This window comes from Nannobrachium achirus, assembly GCF_963921795.1.
Source record: "Nannobrachium achirus genome assembly, chromosome: 12".
In the NCBI taxonomy this organism is placed as follows: Eukaryota; Metazoa; Chordata; class Actinopteri; order Myctophiformes; family Myctophidae; genus Nannobrachium; species Nannobrachium achirus.
The window spans coordinates 59,997,483-60,019,776 of NC_137832.1; the positions used below are offsets into that span (position 1 = coordinate 59,997,483).

Below are 22,294 nucleotides of genomic sequence, written 5' to 3' on the forward strand. Positions count from 1 at the left end.
AGTTTGGGTCCCGGGCAAATGTCTCTATTGGCCCTTGAGCTACTGTAAAAGGCTTGGGAACGACTGCCCTAAGGGATTATTTGGGTCAAGAGGCGTTAAGCATTACAACACTAAAACACATTTAAAAACAGACAGACATTTAACCCATTTGAGAAGGCCACCGTTCTGTAAGTGTATTGTCATTGATTATTGTCACTTGTTGTTTCTGCCGGCAGCGGAGCCCAAAACTGCTTTGTACCTGTGCCTGTGACAGTAAAAGGCCAGCAGAGGGAGCTCTGAGGTTGAACGAGTAACATGCATGCTCTATAAGGCAATTTTGATTTAGTTCAGTCATAGCCTGCTCTTTTGAATACAATCTCATTTAGTTTTAAGTCATATTTTAGTCATCTGAAAAGTTTTCGTTTTAGTCGACGAAATGTTTTGGTGGGCCTTGATGGCTTAAAGGAGTAGTTCACCCCCAAAATTACTTTTTTTCTATTGATTACTCATGCCGTGGAGAGTAGAGTTCAATAATATTTTTTGGTTTTTGTCACATTCCTAAGACAAAAATTCAAAACGGGTCCCCATCCGGAACGAATGGGGGTACATTTATTGTTATCACATTTTTGTCTTAGGAATGCGACAAAAAACTAAAAATATTATTGAACTCTAGTCTCCATGGCGTGACTAATCAATAGAAAAAAAACATTTTGGGGGTAAACTACTCCTTTAATGGCTGATTTTTACTAAACAGACGATCTACAAGCTCACAAAGAGGCAAATTTGTGGCTATTTTCAGCTACTTTCAATAATGTCCTGTGTTTAAAGTGTTAATGTCCTCAGAAGCGTAGTAATACCAACGTGTGTGTATGTGCGTGCGTGCGTGCGTGCGTGCGTGCGTGCGTGCGTGCGTGCGTGCATGCTTGCATGCTTGCATGCTTGCGTGCGTGTGTCTGCATTTGCATTTGCATGCACGTGTGCGTGTTTGAATGTGGTATAAATCAAAGCCAGTCCACAGATAGAAACCAAGGTTAATGAGGAGGAGGAGATGTGTCTGCCTGTGTGTGTGTGTGTGTGTGTGTGTGTGTGCGTGCGTGCGTGCGTGCGTGCGTGCGTGCGTGCGTGCGTGCGTGCGTGCGTGCGTGCGTGCGTGCGTGCGTGCGTGCGTGCGTGCGTGCGTGCGTGCGTGCGTGCGTGTGTGTGTACGGTGTGAGGCTCTGCATAATGAAGCACTTTAAACCTGCCATCCCTATTTTGGGCAAGTCATTATACGGTAGGTGCAAATCATCAAATCATTCCAAAAGTTGAAGCGAAAACAGCAGCGTTGTGAGCCTGTAGAGCAGCTATTCTCCCTATATGTCATGCGTGCATGCGTGCGTGCGTGTTAGGGTTGGGATCCTTTTGGATTTTAACGATTCTGGTTCCTTAATGATTCCGTTTAATTATTCTATACTTTAGCTATTGAAAAATAGCAGATATACAAGTTGTGAAAATGTGTGCACATCTTTGATTACATGTATTTTTAAGAGAACATTTGTAACTAAAATTTTGCTTCTGGGGGGTCCCTGGAACTAAATATTTTGAGATGGACGTCCGTGGCCAAATACTTCACATGTCCTTCACATGACAAAGTTTGAGCAAAAACTTCAAAGACTTGCACAAATTTTCACGATTTTTTAAAAATAGCAGATCTACAAGCTCACAGCGCGGCACTCAGTGCCGCGCTGTGAGCTTGTATATCTGCTATTTTTCAATAGTTAAAGCACAAAATGTGAGTGAATCCTTGTACCCAGGGCCCAGAATTTGCAAATTTGAGTGCATGTCTCACCAGGTGCAGTAACACTCTGAGGGCGTCCCGAGCTCGCTCCGGATACTGCAGGATCTCAGCCAGAGCCTGGCCAATCAGGGACGAGGGACTGTTCAGTTTGACATCATTGCCAATCAGCATATAGCCTGGACAGACAAAAAAAAACAAAAAAAAACAATCGCATATTTAATGAAGGAGAGAGAGAGAAAAAACCAGGTGCTCATTGGAGAATAAGAAGAATAAAAACGAGTCTAATAGTGCTCTTGGATCGACAGGATCATCATCAGTCATCATCATGCCCTGATGATGACCAGTTTCTGGTTGAAACATGTCGGCTTTTTAGACTAATGAAATAAAGTCTTGTTCCTCCCTTTTTAAACTTTTGAGTGCCTGGATCACTTTTTTAACTTTTTTTTCTTGACATACAGTATTTACAGTGTTGTACCCGAACGCGTTCAAAGAACGATCGTTCATGAACACGTTTATATTTTGGGCGAATGTGAACTGAACGTTCTTTGTTTTCGCTTGATGAACGATATTGTCGAACGCGGTCATTCTGACGCCCGTGAACGGCGTTCGTCGGCGTGCGGCGGTCCGCGCCTCAGCGGTCGTCTGTCCTCTCGTCTCTCTTTTCATTCACATGCTCCAATAGCACGCACTGCACGCAGCTCCTCGTGAGCGTTGATATGCGGTGCTGTCTGCAGCTGCACTGTGAATCTCCTCCTCGTTACGTCTCGCAAGCCTGACTATACTTTGTCGTATGTGTGTTGCACGGCGAAAATAGCTGATCTGCAAGCTCACAACGCGCCGCATCCACGAGACAACGTGAGCTTGTAGATCAGCTATTTTAACCAACGCGGACACATGCTGTGCGCGAGGTTTAGAAACTTCTGCCTTCAGCCCTTCACAATAAGGGTGCAGGAAGACTGGGCACTGAGCAGTGGGCACATAAATATTGTGGGCACCTCAATGTTAAGTTGGATGACATTATTGCTGTGTGTGGTTCTATATGGGCTGTGTCAATAATTTTGACAAATAATAGCATGCAGCAACGTCTAAACATTTATTTATATATATATATATTTTTTTTTTTCTTTTTTTTTAATAGCCAAAAGTATAAAATAATTATGGTTAAAAAAGAACGAAGAAGAACTACGTTAGATCATTTTGGGAAACCATGAACTTTAGTTCGAAATATAGAATTATGAACTATGAAATGAACTAGTTCATTTTAGAAATTCTGAACTTGAACTTGAACTAGTTCGTTTTGAAAGTGAACTTTCCCAACACTGAGTATTTAATGACCTCATAATCCACAAGATTTATTCAAATATTCAAGCTTTCATGCAGACAGACATAAGATGTTTAGAGCGATGGACAAAGTATATACTAGTTAATACTCAGGTATTCAATGGTACAAATTACAAAGTGCACTCTCAGAAATTGTCAAAAAATAGTGAAAACAAGCTCACAGCACAGCTCACCGCGCTGTGAGCTCGTAGAATGGCTATTTTCCAAATAGGGATTAAGTGGTTCATTCATAATATATTTTTACGTTTCAATCAAAAGTACAATATTTCTATTTAAAATGTAGCAGAGTGGAAGTCATCAGTGTGCAAAAAAAGAAAGAAATACTAAAAAAAATAAAAATCAGATGGGGGTGAAGCTCAGCCTGAATTTTCATTTAGTTTCACTCCATTATTCAGTCCAAAAGCCCTCCCTTCGCCATGATATTCTTTTCATCCCATATAGGCCTGAACGCAAATCTGTGTCACTTTAGATTTGAACCATTATTTCATGCTGTAACCGTTGCAAAATAGCAGATATACAAGCTCACAAGCTTGTAGATCTTCAATTTTTGGAAAAAGTCGTGAACATCTGTGCAAGTCTTTGAATATTTTTGAACCGATTCTATAAATCCTTCTTCTAAATCAGTGGTTCTCAAACTTTTTCACGTCAACGGACCCCCAAAATTACAGGTATTTGGCCAAGGACCCCCATCTCAAAATATGTTGTTCCATGTTGTTCCCCCCCCCCCAGAAGCAAATATTTGAGTTACAAATGTTCACTTTTAAAAACATATATTCAAAAAAGAAAACAAGATTTTTCAAAGATAGCAGATCTACAAGCTTGCAGTGCGGCACTCGGTGCCGCGCTGTGAGCTTGTATATCTGCTATTTCTCAATAGTTAAAGCATTAAATAATTCTAGGCCTAAATGGGCTCAGCTAGTGATTTCAGGATCTGCGGCCAAATACGTATCAAAGTGAGGGTCCTTGGCAGGAAAGGTTTTGAGAAGCAGCAGCAGTGCTCTCTCTCTAACCTGCCCAGTTGGAGGGGTGCGAGTACTGCTTGCTGCTCTGGACGGTCTTCATGGCGTCTGCCAGGGCGGCGCTGGCCTTGGTGCCGTTGAGCAAGGCAGTGTAGAAGGCGTGGACGAAGACCTTGGAGGCGGCGACGGGCACGGGCCACAGCGACACCAGCACACACTGGGCGCCGGCCGCCAGGAAGGCCCTGGTCAGACCCACCACGCCGTCCGCCGTCACTTTGCTGCTCGACTCCTGGTACGACCTGTTGGTTGTATGGGATGGGACGATGTGAACATATCATATCACGATTATTGTGACAAAAAGAAATCGCGGTTTACGATATTATCGCGATAATCAAAATCCATTATTATCCTGGGGCGGAACATTTGCCAAAAAATAGGGTTTAAGTGGTACCGGATATGCAGCTCTGCAAATAAAAGGTGAATTGATCCCAGTGCATGACGGAGGACGACATCACGATAAATGTAATCTCCACAATACGATTATCATGAGTGTTTTTTATCACGATAAACGATAATATCCTACAGCATACCCTGCTTTAACATCAAATATAACATAAATTGGACCACATTTTCACAAAACGCATATCATGGTGATTGAAACAAGGCTTTAAACTAGCGACAGCGACCATAAAGTACTTATGGCATTAAGAAACAGAACAGCGCAGCTAGCGGCCAATCATAGGCACTTTCAGTTCCGTGTTGATTAACTCTTTTACTGCTTTATTTATTATTTATTTATTTGTGTCACTGCCATCAAAAGTAGCTTAAAAGTAGCTTACCTTTGCGATGTTATAAAACATTATCCATCCATTATTTTAAAACTAATTATTTTGGTACACTCAGACATAACTGTAATTGAGCGAAACTGACTGCAGGGGGCAGCCACATGCAATGAATGAATGTGCAAATGGCCCTTCCCTCGTCCTGTCGCTCAGTGCATAGAAATGCATTTTCTAGATCAGGTCCACAGAAAACAGCCAGGAAGTGATTTAGCCATGGATTGTTGTTTATGTGTGGTGGAGATTTGAGAGCAGCGTTACGGGAGCTGTTTTTACTGTACACACCCGCGCGACCCCTCATCAGCTTACAGTGCTCAAACAAGGTAAAAGAACGAACGAACGAACAAGCGTTCGTATCGGCGAAAGTAACCAGCCAGAATGGGGCGAACGTTAACGTACATAAAGGTAAAAGAGTTCATTTTAAATCCTGCCGCCTGCCCCCCCCCTGCTCTTACCCCAGCACCACCAGCTTGACAGGCAGCCTCAGGTCCAGTATGTCGGCGGCGGTGAGCAGGAACTCCTGCAGGGGAGGACTGTCACAGATGCTGCCGGCGTCGCTGCCGTCGTCCTGCATGTGCAGGGACTCCGGGATGTTGTAGCTGCTCCCGAACGAGCCCTTCCTGCCTCGCCCGCTGCTGCCCCTCCTCCCGCCGCCGCCGCCCCCGGCCCCTCTGCCCGCCGTGCCCACCCCTCCTACGCTGGCGCTCCCCGCGCCGCCGTGCCCGCCCTCCGGGTTGGGCGTGAGCACCAGAGCGGCCAGCTTCCAGGATATGTGGGTGGCGAAGTGGGCGCACTCGGCCTGGGTGAGAGCGCTCATGACCCGCTCCTTGGTGGCGACGGAGCCGGCCAGGGGCTGGCAGCCCAGGAGCTCTGCCACCATGAGGGCCTCCTCCTCGGCGGAGGGCATGGGACCCCACAGCCAGCGGTCCATGACGGGCGACGGCAGGCGAGGGTTGCCCACCACGGCCGCCATGGAGACGCCGCCGCACGGAGCCGCCCCGGGGCGCCGAGAGTGAGTCTGGGGGAGGGGGGGAGGGGGGGGGGAGAGACACGGACAAGTGCGGACGGACGTTAGGTGAACATGAAATCTTTATTATTATTATTTATATATTTTTTTTTTTATCCCACGGTTTTTGCAACCCATTTTCTCTCCTGGTTTCCACTCTCCCCCTGCCGCGCCAGGGGAATTGGGGAGCACCTGGCTGGCTAGGGGGAGGTAGTATAGAGACCAGGACTACTGCATGTTTTTGTGAGGGCATCTACCCTAGGAGACACAGGGAGAACATGCAAACTCCACACAACATGAAATCTAACTGCAGCAGGAACAGCTGGCAAACTCTGTCATAAGGAAAAAATATGCAAGCTTGTGTGTACACAAAAACATTCCCCCCTGCCCCTCCCCTCTATGACAGGCATCAAACAGGTAGTTGTCTTTGATGCTTTCATTGATTAGAGAGATCACTAACGAGGACTTGACACTTTTATGGCCCAATCAATTACCTTAGTGCACAACCCCTTTGAAGTTCAAAGGGAGCAATTAAGAGCTCTGGCTGAGCTCCCCCTGACAAAAACGTCCCTCCACTGTTTCTGTTGACATTTAATGTCAACATAAAGAGTGGAACAGAACAGAAATACAGCCAGGGGATGTGTCTTTGTGCAAGGAAACACCTCTGCACAATAATTTAATAGTCTTAAAGTTACATATAAATCCTTTAACATAACATAATAATCTTGCAAGAGCTTGAATAAAGTCTATGAGAATAAACTTTGTTTCTTTTAATCAGAGAACCATTTTTTCATCATTACATGAAAAAATCTTCCTCCTAGTATAATCATAATACCTGATAATCATGTTTTAGAGGGGGGAAAATCATGGCACCCCATCTTTAATGCCCTAAAGATGTGAGCGAAGAGAAGACACCGACCTTGGAGCTGGTGCCCAGGCCGTGGATAGAGGGCACGGCGATGAGGCTGAAGCGCTCGTACAGGTACTCGTTGGAGGAGCTTCCCTTCAGCAGGGCGAAGGGGATGAGGTACAGCTCTCCCTCCAGCACCATCACCAGCTGCCTGTGTCTGCCCACCGGCCCACTGGAGTGCATCAAGCCCTGGGTGGGCACACAACAACAACAACACACGCAGTTAATACGGCCGCCCAAGCACACAAATCGTCGCTGTCGGTGGAAAACCTTGTATGTCCAAAAGTTTCCTTTTTGTGCTGTTATTTTAAAAATCACATCTGTGTGAACTGAGCGGTGGAGGCTGCGTGTGTGTATGTGCGTGCGTGCATGTGCGTGCGTGCAAGTGTGTGCGTGCGTGCATGCGTGAGTGTGAGTGTGAGTGTGAGTGTGAGTGTGTGTGTGTGTGAGTGTGAGTGTGAGTGTGAGTGTGTGTGAGTGTGAGTGTGAGTGTGAGTGTGAGTGTGAGTGTGTGTGTGTGTGAGTGTGAGTGTGAGTGTGCGTGTGCGTGTGTTAGTGTGTGTGTGTGTGTGAGTGTGAGTGTGAGTGTGTGTGAGTGTGAGTGTGAGTGTGAGTGTGCGTGTGTTAGTGTGAGTGTGAGTGTGAGTGTGAGTGTGAGTGTGTGTGTGTGTGTGTGTGAGTGTGAGTGTGAGTGTGAGTGTGCGTGTGCGTGTGTTAGTGTGTGTGTGTGTGTGAGTGTGAGTGTGCCTGGCCAGCATAACAGGGGCCATCCCTTAAAGGACAACTTTGTTTTTTTACAACAAGGGTCCATATTTTAGATTGTAATTAAAGAAAAGAAAAGATGATTGTTAAAATGTTTTCATTTACTGCTCTTTATCGTTTTAGACATTTTAATGATGTTGATTTCAGTGGTTGGGGGCATGTGTACAAGTGACAAAATATGTATTTTTATACACAAAAAGCCCATTCCCAAGATGCACCGCAATCTTTCGTGGGCAGATGTGACTTGGGGCTAGTAGTATTACTGTAAATAATAATAAAGAAATCACCGGCTTATTGTGTCTAAAAAGACATATTTAGCCACATGCCCCCGCCCACTGAAATCTAAGTCGCTAAAATGGCTAAAACAATAGAAAGCAGTAAATGAAAACATTTTAACACTCATCTTTTCTTTTCTCTAATTACAATCTGAAATATGAACCCTTGTTGTAAAAAAACAAAGTTGTCCTTTAACGTGTGTGTGTATGTGTGGTCAGTGGAGGTATTGCAGGCTACATACAGGCTACATAGTACATACACGCATACACACACGGCTCTGTATAGGAGTGGTGTGACCACCGCTCAAAAACAGTGAAAATAGCCGATCTACAAGCACAGAGTTTTAGTACTCACTCCCTCCATGGGTGCGATGAGCAGGTCGTACAGGGCCCGAAGGGGGGGCTTGCTGAGGCTGCTGGAGCGGCGCGGCAGGGAGGAGCAGCCGTCTTTGGCTGGCGACATGGTGTTGCTGAAGAGACTGGTCATACTCTGACAGCTCCTGTAGAACAAAACACAAGAACCATGAGAACACGCAACAAGGTGACATTATGTTTTCATAATCTTCTCTGCAGTGGCGTCAGTTCAGAAAAAGCTAAGGTATGGCAACATGACTGGTGTCTTGCACGCACGCCTTCGCGCGCGTGCAAGACACCAGTCATGTTGCCTTACCTTAGCAACAGGCATGATACATTTTATTTTTTTCCCCCTGTTTCTACAGTTTCTAAGGCTGAATATGGCAGCCTGGAACAGTTGTTGTTCAAGTGCAGCTAAACTTGGCATGTTAGTAAACGTGCCACAATTAACAATAATGCATTGCACCTGTGCAGCTGACCTGTGGAACCTGGGAATATACCATTCTGTCAAGATGGGGAGAGTACAAGTGTGGAGAATATAATTATAATACCTTGTTAAAATGACCATTTTGTAAAATGTTGCATTTGTAGTTATTTTACTCTAATTTAACAACATAATAACCAGAACAGATAGACAAAGACACATTCATGGATTTATATTTAAAAGTAATTTTTATTTTCCCCCCTGGACCCAGGGTATGGCATTGTGACGCTTTGTGAGCTTGTAGATCTGCTATTTCCAAATGTCTGAAATGTACATACTGTTGGGCTGTAAGTGGTTAATGTATGTTTTGTAATAATAATCAAAATCTACAAAGTAACTAGTAACTAAAGTTACTCCACTACAGATAGCAGAGTAAAAGTATAGTATTTGTCTCTGAGAAGTAAAAGTAGTAGGCTACTGAAAACTGGAAAAGTTAAAATGAAAACAGTGAAGTAAAAATACCTCAAGGTCATAAGTAAAGGACTTGAATAAATGTACTTTGTTACTTTACACCACTGCTCAGACCCAGGTCAGACGTATTAAAGCAGGATTGATTTCATATTTCCAGATATCCTTCCATTCTGTCTTGATCTGACAACCAATAAAACCTGGGTTTTACACAGTGCTTGTAGACCGGCCAGCGTGAGAGATCTCTCGACCTTCAATCCAAACAAAAACAAAAGCAAAACCCCAGGAGCTTGTCATCCATCGACCCAACTTAATATTCCAGCCGATACGCCCCGCTGTGATGGGTGGAAAAGGTGAATGAAGTAGTAAGGAAAGTGTAGACTGGACCGTGACCAAGAAAACTGGCCTTTTTCTAAATGAACTACCTCTTCCAGACGAGACAGGGGAAAAAACACTGTTCTCTCATTACCGAGAAACACTATCTTGATATTGATCCAAAGGCATTTTAGGAGCATTTTCATTTCAGGTAAGTCAGAGAACATGTCCCTGGTGTTTTCCAGTCTAAGAAAATAAATAAGAAATGATTTTGCCATTAAAAGTTGTCCAATGAAATCTAAATCTAATCAAAATGTCCTTACATTTTAATGTACCCCTGGGGCGGGCGGGGGGAACGAGCTCTGGACTACATTCTTTCTACAACAAATTACAACGATTGCACGTAAATAAGAGTCTTGCGTTATCAGACCCGCTCCCTCCCTCCCTCCTCCACCGCCACGAACTCTACAACATCACACTGCCATTAATGAGATTTGGAACAGTAGTGCTGAAGTAGTTGACGGCTGCTGCTTGCTTGCTGCATAGTGTTGCATCAGACATGGCTTCTGGTAAAGATGCAGACTGAGTCACACAGCAGTTCCTGTGGGCTGTGTGGTAACGGCATAAACACACTGCGGCAGGAAAAGGAGCGACTGAACCCACTCAATCCAAAGTGGATCATCTTTTCTCTCTCTCGTGTCGTGACATACTGTATGCCCCTGCCTGACAGCACCACAGACTATAGGAAGCTATAGAACGAGACGTGTGCAACCAGGACGGATCTCCTTATAAACCAGCAGTATAGAAACACCATGAATGAATGAATGGCCCCTTCTTTGAGCTTTGTGTGTCAATGGAACGGCTCACAAAAGGCAGCGGCACTCCCCACTGTGAAGTGAGGAGAAAATACATGTCGTCCCACCGGCGTCCACTAGATGGCGATATGACACTGCATGGAAATCTGGTTAAGTTTTGAGTTCTGTGGCGCTGACTGTGAAAGCAATGAAGCCGAGCTGAATCAGAGAGGTGAGCGTCTCCTCTTCCTCTCTCTCTCTCTCTCTCTCTCTCTCTCTCTCTCTCTCTCTCTCTCTCTCTCTCTCTCTCTCTCTCTCTCTCTCTCTCTCTCTATATTCACCAGCTAGTTGTCCTGATAAGAACTGATTGTACACACACACACACACACCAGGAGGACATCTCCCAGTCGATGCAAAAAGAGATAGTCAATGCTCTGTTAATGCGTTGTAAATGATCGTTGCTGCAGCCTCCTTTTTTTTCTCCACTCTCTTCCCTGAGTTCCACCACGAACTAAACAGCAACGACACTGAGTGCTGCCGTTCGTTCTTCATTTTAGCAGTTCCTCTGCTGTATACAAATGGGGAGTCTCTAGCTGTGCGACGGGAAAGACTGACAGCTCCCTGCCGGGTGCTGAGACACGCGCCGCAGTGAAAGCTATGGTAATGGTGGGCCCTTGAGGTGTAGAAGCCGCCAGTGTTGTGTGTGCACACAGACACAGAGAGAGAGAGAGAGAAGGAGAGGGTTTATCCCTGCAAGACCCGAATTAATTTCTACTGGCCAAAACATTTTTTTTTTAAATCAGATGGTCCTAGGAGTCCTAATCACAGGAAAATGTAATGTTAAACAATTAATAATGTTTTTGTAAGGTTTTATAGCGATAAATCATAAATCATGCTCTAATTTGCATTTTGGGGATATTTTCCACAATAATAACATATGTACATGTTCTAGACATTCTAATGATCACGACAAAAAATATTACAGGCATTTTACTTCTGTTTTAGTGAGGAATAGCTTCAGTTAAAAAGTAAGATGTTGTTCGTCCAGATGCTGGAATTTCAACTTCTCTGGGAGGTGTCAGCCTCTGTGGGGGGGTATTTATATGCAAATATCGTAGCCAATGGCATTGTAGTACTAAACAATAGGATTTAATGGTGACGTTAATGTGAAAAAAAGAACAGGAAAACTAAAAATGATTTAAAAAATGTTGCCAAAAAGCAACGCTGGGCCTTGCAGGGTTATGGGCACACTTGTCACTGTTCTCCATCTGCTCCTGCACCCACCAGTCAGTCAGTCTCCTCCAGGCTTCAGCCTCTTGCCAACAGACATCCATCCTGCCCTCATGCTTGCCCCCGGGCCACACAGGCACCCCTCCAACCTCCCAATGCTCTCTCCCACTCGTCTCCCTCCCCTCTCTCTCTCTCTCTCTCTCTCTCTCTCTCTCTCCCGGGCTTTGGCATGGGCTGCCATGGGAAAGCAAACAGCCATTTGTTAGCCTGACAAGAGGAGTGGTGAAGAGAGAGAGAAAGGGTGAGGGAGAGAGAGGGTGAGTGTGTGCGTATGTACTAGGGGTGTAACGATACATTTTAATAGCAATTCGATACATATCACGATACATGGTTGACGATACGATACATGGACGATATTGGTTCATTCATGGTGATACGATACGATTCGATTCAATGATTTAAAATCGATATAGTAAATATTTAGCAAAGACATTAAATCTGTGTGAAAGGCGTGGATAGTGCAGGTTTTTAAGGTAACACAGTGATTATCTGCCAAATACATGGACATTGTATGCACCTTGACATGAACCCAGAGATTACACACATTTATCGATAGACCAGTGTAGCTATATGGAAAGGAAAAGTAATTAAACTCCTCCTTTTCATTTTTTCTTCTTAAAAATGCTAAATATAATGCGCAAGTAGGTAGTATCGATACAATCGATTATTTGCACTGCCGATTCGATACGATACAAAATAAAACGATACGATTCGATTTTAGCTGTTTTCATTTCGGTATACTTCGATTTTTTAAGTTAAAAACGATATTTCGATACAGTTACTATATCGTTACACCCCTAGTATGTACGTACGTGTGTACATGTCAAGTGCAGAAAGGAGACGAAGGCATTCAAGGCAAGAAAAGACAATAGCAGCTGGAGAGCGTGGGTGGGTGGGTGCTTGAGGTCCCCCCGGCTGGCTGCTTGTTTGGATTTGGGTCAAAAGCTTCCGAGTTAAAAAAAGTCGCCAGGGGTTCCTAAACGGTAGTCTGGGATCACTTCACTTTTCCAGGTTTGATCCGGTCGGGAGCGGAAACCACTTTAGGTCATGTTGTAGTACTCAAAGGACTACAATTTGGCCGGAACTATCAAACCGCATTCAGTTTTAACCCCAAATAATTCCCCTGCGCTCAAGGACAAACCTTTAGGGCCTACCTAAAGAACTCCTTGGTGTGGCGTAGTTTTGCTTTTGAAAAATGTGTTTGGTATTATGCATCTTTTATTCCAACTTGTAGCGACTGGCAAGACTACACTAGGCTACTCGAGCTTTTTAATAGGGATTGAGGAAACAAACGGAGGGAACCAAAACAAAGCGACGCCGCTTCTTCAGCTTGTGGTTTCTGCCTGGACCGGATCAAACCGCCCGTTGTTAACGATCACAAGGCTTTCCCTCAGAAAGCCTGGTGGGCGAGGTTACCCAAACGGTGAGCCTGCCGAGGAACACTGGTGAGTGCCGTCCAGGTGTGCCTTGGGATTGTGTGCCGACCACGCGTAAATTTGGCATATCGTCGCTGAAAGGTGAAAACCAGAACCGTTCGTTTTGCATTATCATTTTAAATATGACAACCGGGGTAGCAACAGGGTGGTATTTCATTACCTTAATGGCAAGATGGCCGCCGTGTAAATATGGTCTATAGAGCATCGCAGCGGAAGTGGTTTCTGGTGTCACTTAACAATCGTCATTCATTTTCCCCATAGACTTTTACAAAAATATTTATAACAATTATGTTAAGCCTCGAACCAAGCCATCCAGGATGGCAGTGAATCATGACCATAAAACCTTTGATCCTATGTGAAAACATATTTTAATATTACATTATTTGATATACTACATTTAATAACTACCTTTTGTTTAGCGATTTTCAAAATGTTCTTTTCATAGAAACAAAGGTTGAAGACCCCTGCTTTAACAAGTAACACTTTTGGACTTTCCACCCGCCAGAGACTAGAGGCTATTCTCGCTGTGAATACAGGAGTGCCTGGAGATGTTGACTTGCCCACTGGTGTGCCTGGAGCACATAAAAGGTTGAAAACCATTGAGTTAAACAGCCAGGGTAGAGGAGGTGTGATAAAGGTAGATCTACTTTGGCTCCCGAGCCACAACTGCGTTCCAACTTCTTCCAAGCCTAACCCGATTGCTCTAATCTGCTGCTGTGTAACAAGCCTGGTAGCCACTGGGAGTCCTTTGCGATGATAAGAGGAAATCTTGTTCTGCACATGCTTGCTGACATCTGCATTTAGGTTCTTCCAGAAATTCTCATTATGCTGACAGAGCAAGTGAAAAAAGTATTTATTGGCCTTGACCGCTGGCCTGCAATGCAGCATGTCGAGGGTTTGAGTTCCGATCCCGTCTCTCTCACCCACCCCGTTTCCTGTCTATCAACTATATCAGGGGTCTTCAACAGGGGGTCCGGGACCCCTAGGGGGTCCTCAGAGTTACTACAGGGGGTCCTCCAAATCTTTGTGTGATAGAAACTTGTTTTTTTCCCCCCATTTTTATATTAACACTTGAACCCTAGCGTCCATATTCTGAGAACTTCAGCCAAAAATAGATCTACAAGCTCACAACGCCTCACGTTGCGAGGCGTTGTGTGAGCTTGTAGATCGGCTATTTTTGGCAAAGAGCTTTGGAGGGGGAAAAGAGCAGACTAAGTGCAGTGAAAGGTCAAGTTTATTATTATTCAAGTGGTTAAATATCTGAAAACACAAAAAGACATGAATCCAAAATACACAGATGATTGTGCTGTCAAACAATGAAACTATATGGAATCTATGAAAAGGTTGTGGGGGTCCCTGCTTCATCACTCTCTCGTTGAAAACGTTGAAGACCCCTGATCTATAAGCTTAAAATGTGTCGTGATGCGACACGTTGTGAGCTTGTTTTAGATCAATTTGTCGTACAAACAAAGTATCTACTGTATTAATATAAGATCTATAAGCGGTTGAATGAAGGACTATCAATGATAACGTTAGACATGGCGGATGATACCACGCGGACGACCTTCGCATATTTTCCTCACACCTTTTTATCTTGGCATATAACTGTCACTGGATTAACGTCGGCAGCAATTCTCTGCTTTGATGGAATAACTCAATTGTCTTAATTGCGGGTAATTATGGGAACACTACAACCACTCTAACCCCTAATACCCCACATCTCAACACTCACTGAAATACCAGCGAGAAGGGAAAATAGATAAGGCAAAGTGAAACAAAGGCGAGTCTGAATATCGAACCCCATGATGTTATGACTTAAAATGACAATGAGCTTTTCTCCGTTTCTCCCCTCGCTTTGGTGTCTGTCTACGACAGATGATGGAGTGGGCTCCTAAGCACGGGGAGCTTTATAAGTCGAGATATATTTTTTTAGGGGGGTGGGGGGGCACATGAATGAGGGGATTATTACCGACAACCCATTAAAGAAGCTTAATGAGAAGCGAGACTCAATTAAAGCTGGAATTACCCCCCTCATCAAAGAGTAGCTCAACTGTGGACGAGGACGTGGAAATGTGACCCAGACATAGCATGCGCACATGCACGCGTGCGCACGCACGTGCGCGCACACACGCACGCACGCACGCACGCACGCACGCACGCACGCACGCACGCACGCACGCACGCACGCACGCACGCACGCACGCACGCACGCACGCACGCACGCACACACACACACACACACACACACACACACACACACACACACACACACACACACACACACACACACACACACACACACACACACACACACACACACACACACACACACACACACACACACACACACACACACACACACACACACACACACCAATCATTTGCCAATTAGTAGAATGTAAACACATATTGTGTGCACACACAAAATCCTGACGTGACACGCCTGACCGGACGAGGAAACACCCACTCGAATCTGCGCCAAACGCAAATCTGTACCGCAAACACAAATAAGACAGTAATATAATATAGGGCCAAATACAAATAGGACAGTGGGGACATTATAAATATGACCCTGGTCCTTCTGGATCACAGGGACACGAGGACACACAGACAGCCACGCCAGCGCTGTCAGAGTGGAGCGGCTGATAAGGGCTTTAACAGCTCGGCTCGGCTCGGGCGATTTAACCCATTTAGAACGGGGTACACATTATTGTGTATCATTATTTTATGCTTTAACTATTGAAAAATAGCAGATATACAAGCTCACAGCGCGGCACCGAGTGCCGCGCTGCGAGCTTGTAGATCTGCTATTTTTGAAAAATCTTGAAAATTCGAATTTTGACCCGATTCTATGAGTGTCTTTTGAATCCTTCTAAGATTCTTTTTAAAAACCTATGTTTCTATGTCGGCAATCTGGCTTAGCCATCGTCAAAGAAAAGGTCCTTTTCACTTAACTGGAGCTCAGTTAGTCCGTTTCTTGAGAGACTACTATGTCAGTGGTTCTCAAACCTTTTCATGTGAAGGACCCCCAAAATTATATTTATTTGGCCACTGACCCCCCATCTCAAAATATCTAGTTCCAGGGACCACCCCCAGAAGCAAAATTTGAGTTACAAACGTTCGCTTTGAAAATAAAGATTTGCACACATTTTCACAACTTTAAAAAAAAATAGCAGATCTACAAGCTCGCAGCGCGGCACTCGGTGCCGCGCTGTGAGCTTGTATATCTGCTATTTTTCACTGGTTAAAGCATTCAATAATTCTAGGCCTAAATGGGTTTTAATAAGGAGGATTGGCGCGGAGCTTCATGTGCATGGCTAAACAATGGAGAGAAGACTCCTTTCACCAGGAGGAGCCACAATGCCTCAAAATCTCCTTACCTCCGCAGAGCTCCTTTCTTTCCTCTCCCCCCCCACCCCCCTTTTTTGTTGTCATTTCTGTGTGTAAATATGATCGAAGGGTTTTTGCCTCCCTGTGTGAGGCCTCAGAGCAGGGGTGCATGGGCAACTTTGATGGTGTAGAGGGGCCACTATATTTCCACATTCACTCCAGAGGGCCACAATGCATATACAGTCAAAAATGGCAAAAATAGCCGATCTACAAGCTCAAAACGCGTCGCACTGCGACACATTTTGCGACGCATTTTGGCATGTTTGGAATCGTAAATCAATACTATATCAGTATTCTGATATTAACTTGCGGGCCGCATTAAGTGAAGGTGGGGGCCGCATGTGGCCCCCGGGCCGCATGTTGCCCATGTATGCCTCAGAACGGTGTTTCTCAAATGGGGGTACGTGTACCCCTAGGGGTACGCCGGGGTACTGCAGCTGGTATGTGAGGAAAAAGCTAGAAAATGGGAATATGTATTTTAGTGTTATAGTCAATGATAAAACATTGACAGGCTTTGTGTGAACCTGCTCATCTGTAGATTTCAAAACAAAATTACATCAATTACTTGACTAGTAGTGACTTTAACTCATTTGCTGCCATTTAACAATACCTTTGTACTCTCATATGCCCCTGTCTCCATAGACTTCCATGTAATTCATAGTGCACGGATCATGCACACCCATGCCTAGATAATGCACCACGTGTGTCCACATTGCTCACAGCTTTCAAACAAAAAAATCCGAATGGAAATCCGTTCAGGCATTCATGAGATAGCAGCCATTATGTTTTCCTAAAATGTAAACAAAGATGGCTGCCATGTTTGAAAGATGGGGTTGCTATGGGGGTTAAACATGCAATTTCGCGATTGCTATCATGCCTACTACATTTTTGGGGTCCAATTTTATTTTTTATTTTTTTTTCAAAAACGGGAAATTCTCGGGTTCCTCGGGCATGGCAGGGCCGTACATCGGGATTTTTTCGGGCTCCTCGGCCATAGCAGCAAATGAGTTAATTGAATAGAAAGCGATGTTTAATTGCCATTATGCTATTTTATTTTGAATGTAATGGTATTGGAACTGGACTTGTGTTGTACATTTTGTTATAGTCAGGGGAAGGGGCTACTTGGCTTCGGAAATCAGTGTAAGGGGGAACTGCAGCCAAAAAGGATTGAGAACCACTGCCTTAGAGGATGAACCCGGGGCAACCCCGTGGCAACTGGACAACAACAGCCTCTCACCTGTTGAAGAGGTTGTTTCTGGACACCATGCGCAGGAAGCCCGTGGGGTCGGTGACCGAGTTCAGCTTGTTGTTGAGCTCCTCGAACTGCTGGTCCAGCAGGTCTCCGGCCTCGCTCTCCGTCTCACTGCTGGAGCAGCCCCTGTAGGAGAGGGAGAGAAGAGGTGGGAAGATAGCGTTTTAGGTAGGGGTGCAGTAAGATTCAGAATCCATTCTCATTTTCCAAAAAACGATTTTTGTATTATGATTTTTTTTATTACGATAATTTATTAGATATCATGTTGTGTTTGTACAAGTTAAAAGAATGTGTGCAAGCATGAATAAATCAGACTTGGATTTTGCAATAAGTTGATAAAACCTTTACAATTATAAAAGCTACGTAAATGTACTCTGCTTTCATGCGAGCAGACTGGAGTAGATCCTGATATATGAATTGAATAGAGAATCGTTTTGAATAGAGAATCGTTTTTAAATCGGAAAATAATCGTTACTGAATTCGAATCGTTTGGATTTGAAAGAATCGTGAATCGTGACTCCAAGAATCGATTCTGAATAGAATCGTGGGATACCCAAAGATTCGCAGCCCTAGTTTTAGGCCTACCCACTTTAACCCATTCAGAACTGGTACACATTATTGTGTATCATTATTTTATGCTTTAACTATTGAAAAATAGCAGATCTACAAGCTCACAGCGCGGCACCGAGTGCCGCGCTGCGAGCTTGTAGATCTGCTATTTTTGAAAAATCATGAAAATTTGAATTTTGACCCGATTCTCTAAGTGTCTTTTGAATCCTTCTAAGGTTTTTTGAAAAACCTATGTTTCTATGTCAGCAATCTGGCCAGCCATCGTCAAAGAAAAAGGTCCTTTTCACTTAACTGCGAGCTTGTAGATCTGCTATTTTTGAAAAATCGTGAAAATTAGAATTTTGACCCGATTCTATAAGTGTCTTTTGAATCCTTCTAAGGTTTTTTGAAAAACCTATGTTTCTATGTCAGCAATCTGGCCAGACATCGTCAAAGAAAAGGTCCTTTTCACTTAACTGGAGCTCAGTTAGTCTGTTCTTGAGAGACTGCTATGTCAGTGGTTCTCAAACTTTTTCATGTGAAGGACCCCCAAAATGATATGAATTTGTCCACAGCTTGTATATCTGCTTTTTTTTTCAATAGTTAAAGCATTCAATAATTCTAGGCCTAATGGGTTAAAACTAGGGATGGGACGATATGAAAATTTCATACCACGATTATTGACAAAATAAATCGTGATTTACGATATTATCACGGTAATCAAAATCCATTATCCTGGGGCGGAACATTTGCCAAAAAATAGCCGATCTACAAGCTCACAGCGCGTCACTTTGTGCTGCGAGCTTGTACATCTGCTATTTAGTTAGGAACACTCACGTCAAAGTAGATTTAACCATTTATTGCATAAAGGGAATACAGTTAAACTTGGCGTTAAAGGGCTCCGCGTTCGGATATGTTCCCTGAATTGTGTGCATGCTTGCTAATCAAAATCAGGGAACGCTAAGCAAGAGCCCCAAGGGGATACAATAGCAGAACAATAGCAATACATATACACATAACTTCAAGATCAATGGACGTAATCACAAGTATTTGAGCTTTGCCAGACTGATCAAAGGTGGAGGCTGGGGTGGAGGAGGCAGCTAGTAGCGCGTATCGAGATTTGGATAACCAAGCACAGGTAGAGAAAGCAAGCCGTATTTAAAGAATCCTTCCCTACTGAAGGAGAGCTTTGATTGGAGTATGACAGTGTGACGTCATGACCAGCGTGAATGAGGAATGGGGCTTTTAAGCCGTGACATCATTTTGTAGGCAGAGGAGAACTCTGCCCCCAGAGCATTTTCTGTCCCTCGCTATTTCAACAGATCCGAGACAAAAATAACGACTTAAGTATAATTCTAACAATTTCCTTTCAACAACAATGAGAAGAAAAATGTGTAAATCGTAAAAATAGTAAAAAGATTCACGGAAACTGGGGGCAGAAATTCTCCTCTGCCTACAAAATGATGTCATACTTAACAGCCCCTGGAAAGGAGCTGACTGACAGCTGACTACAGCTGGGCGGGGCTAGAGTCTTGTGTCCTGCGTGAACTAACACTGAAGCCTTCATTTTCTGAAAACTGTTGAAAGAACTACTAATTTAGACGACATTTGTACAACCTAATGACTGCTGTGCTGTCTCTGGTGCCTGGACATAATATCCACCGCGGGGATCAATGAAGCGATCTAATCCACTGCATCCATCTATATAAATATTATGTCCTCATTTCCCAGGCGCGGTCCAAGTTCCTGACAGTAGTCAAGTGGAGTGAAATCCTCTCATTGTGATGCTGCTGATGCTCCCGCCAGTCTGCGGGGAGTCTCTCTCACAGCAGCATCACCGTCATCATCCACCACCACTACTCCAACACCACTTCATCTACATTCCTCCATGTCTCAGCCTCTCTCTCTCTCTCTCTCTCTCTCTCTTGGTCCTGAGCCCAGCAGCATAGCAGGGGTGTCACACCAAATTCTGGGCCCCATGGGTACAAGGCTTCACTGCGGGCCCCCCCCATGAATGTTCTTCATTGGGGGAGGTGGTTTAACCCATTTCGACTGGGAACGCATTATTAGACATTATTTTGTGCTTTAACTATTGAAAAAGTAAGCCATTTACAATGAGAGGGAGTGGGTTGTTGGCTGATTTACCACTGTTTCAGGGTACCCATGAGCCAACTCAAGGTTGTTGACTGATTTACCACTGTTTTAAGCCAATCAGAATCCAGTATCTGAACATGTGACCACAAAAAGTGGTAGAATAGCATATATACAATTAAGCTCACAGCACGCTGCAAGCTTGTAGATCTGCTATTTTTGAAAAATCATGAAAATTTGTGTCAGTGGTGCTCAAACATTTTCATGTGAAGGACCCCCGAAATGATATGTATTTGGCCACAGACCCCCATCTCAAAATATTTAGTTCCAGGGACCCCCTCCCAGAAGCAAGATTTGAGTTACAAATGTTCGCTTAAAAAAAATAATACATATATTCAAAGATTTGCACACATTTTCACGACTTTTTGAAAATAGCAGATCTACAAGCTCGCAGCGCGGCACTCGGTGCCGCGCTGTGAGCTTGTATATCTGCTATTTTTCAATAGCTAAACATATAAGATAATTAAGGCCCCCCTCCACTGTGTCCCCCCCCCCCCCCCCCCCCCACCCCCCCCTTGTGACGCTCCTGCCAGCAGCCTCTCCCATATCATCTCTCACCACTCCTCCGTGTCGTGCTTCCTGCTCGCCACGACGCTTTGAGTGAGTGCGATACCCTAGTAGGCACCATGGGAAATCTCTCTCTCTCTCACTCTCACTCTACTTTCTAATTATTTCTCATTTCCTCAAGTATCTCTTCGTCTCATCTCCTCCGAGGTCCTCCTTCTCCCACGAGGTCTCCTCTCTCTGTCCACACAGCCCCCACTACACCCCCCCCCCCCCCTAGTGAATAGGAGAGAGACTGTAGGCAGAACAGCAGCGGCAGCAGCAGCAGCAGAGATTTCCATTTTATTTATTCTTTATTGGAGCTTTTTCTGCTTGGTTCAGCCGGCCGGCCAGCCCGGTGACAAAGCCGCGATGTCAGGGAGGAGGGCAGTGAGGAGGGAGGGAGGTTGGCATTGCCGTTGCCACACAAGAGTCACAAGAGCCAGAACACCGCGGTTATGTATTCAGTGAATTAAACGCCATAGGGATTTATGAATACATCAGGTCCTCCAGTGACAAAAGGGGCTGCCGCTTTCTCCTCTCTGTAGCCTGCCTTCTATCACACACACACACACACACACACACACACACTAGGGGTGTAACGATATAGTAACTGTATCGAAATATAGTTTTTAACTTAAAAAATCAAAGTATATCGAAATGAAAACAGCTAAAATTGAATAGCATTGTTTTATTTTGTATCGTATCGAAGAAGAAAATAATCGATTGTATCGATACTACGAGGAAAAAAATTAAAGGAGGAGTTTAATTACTTTTCCATTCCATATAGCTACACTGGTCTATGGATAACTGTGTGTAATCTCTGGGTTCATGTCAAGGTGCAGGTTTGTCAATATACAATGTCCATGTATTTGGCAGATAAGCACAGTGTTTACTTATTTATATCCATAATAATACATGTTTCCCTTAAAAACCTGCGCTATCCACACCTTTCACACAGATTTAATTTCTTTGCTAAATAGTTACTATATCGATTTTAAATCATTGAATCGAATTGTGTCGTATCGCCATGAATGAACCAATATCCTCCATGTATCGTATCGTCAACCATGTATCGTGCTATGTATTGAATCGCTATTAAAATGTATCGTTACACCCCTAACACACAGACACACCTTCCCTCCTATTCACTCCATCCTCTTTCTCCATCCATTCCAAGCATTCCCACCTCTCTCTCTCTCTCTCTCTCTCTCTCTCTCTCTCTCTCTCTCTCTCTCTCTCTCTCTCTCTCTCTCTCCCTCTCTCTCTCTCTCCCTCTCTCTCTCTCTCTCTCCAAATGAATGGGGCGGTAAGTGGTGCCATATTGTGCCCATGGAGGCGCGGTGGCGTGCGCTCTGCCTCCCATTGGAGCAGTAAATGAGCTGGTAATGGGGCAGGAAGGGCCAGGCTGCCGTGGCGACGACGCAGGGCTGGCACCGGCCGTCTGACCAGCTGGGCAACCATGGATCAAACTCTCCAA

At 44.4% G+C, this 22,294-nt stretch overlaps 1 protein-coding gene across 1 annotated transcript in view; it reads right to left on the reverse strand.

Annotated features, from left to right (window-relative positions):
- Positions 1-22,294, reverse strand: part of ttc28 (tetratricopeptide repeat domain 28) — a gene marked incomplete at its 5' end in the record, with an annotated part of 518,726 nt that overhangs the window by 9,297 nt on the left and 487,135 nt on the right. The window contains 6 exons of the mRNA XM_080739232.1: positions 1,808-1,932; positions 4,108-4,355; positions 5,351-5,913; positions 6,821-7,000; positions 8,204-8,348; positions 17,557-17,697. Of these exons, the coding sequence (XP_080595358.1) occupies positions 1,808-1,932; positions 4,108-4,355; positions 5,351-5,913; positions 6,821-7,000; positions 8,204-8,348; positions 17,557-17,697 (1,402 nt within the window). The remainder of the gene's footprint in view (positions 1-1,807; positions 1,933-4,107; positions 4,356-5,350; positions 5,914-6,820; positions 7,001-8,203; positions 8,349-17,556; positions 17,698-22,294) is intronic.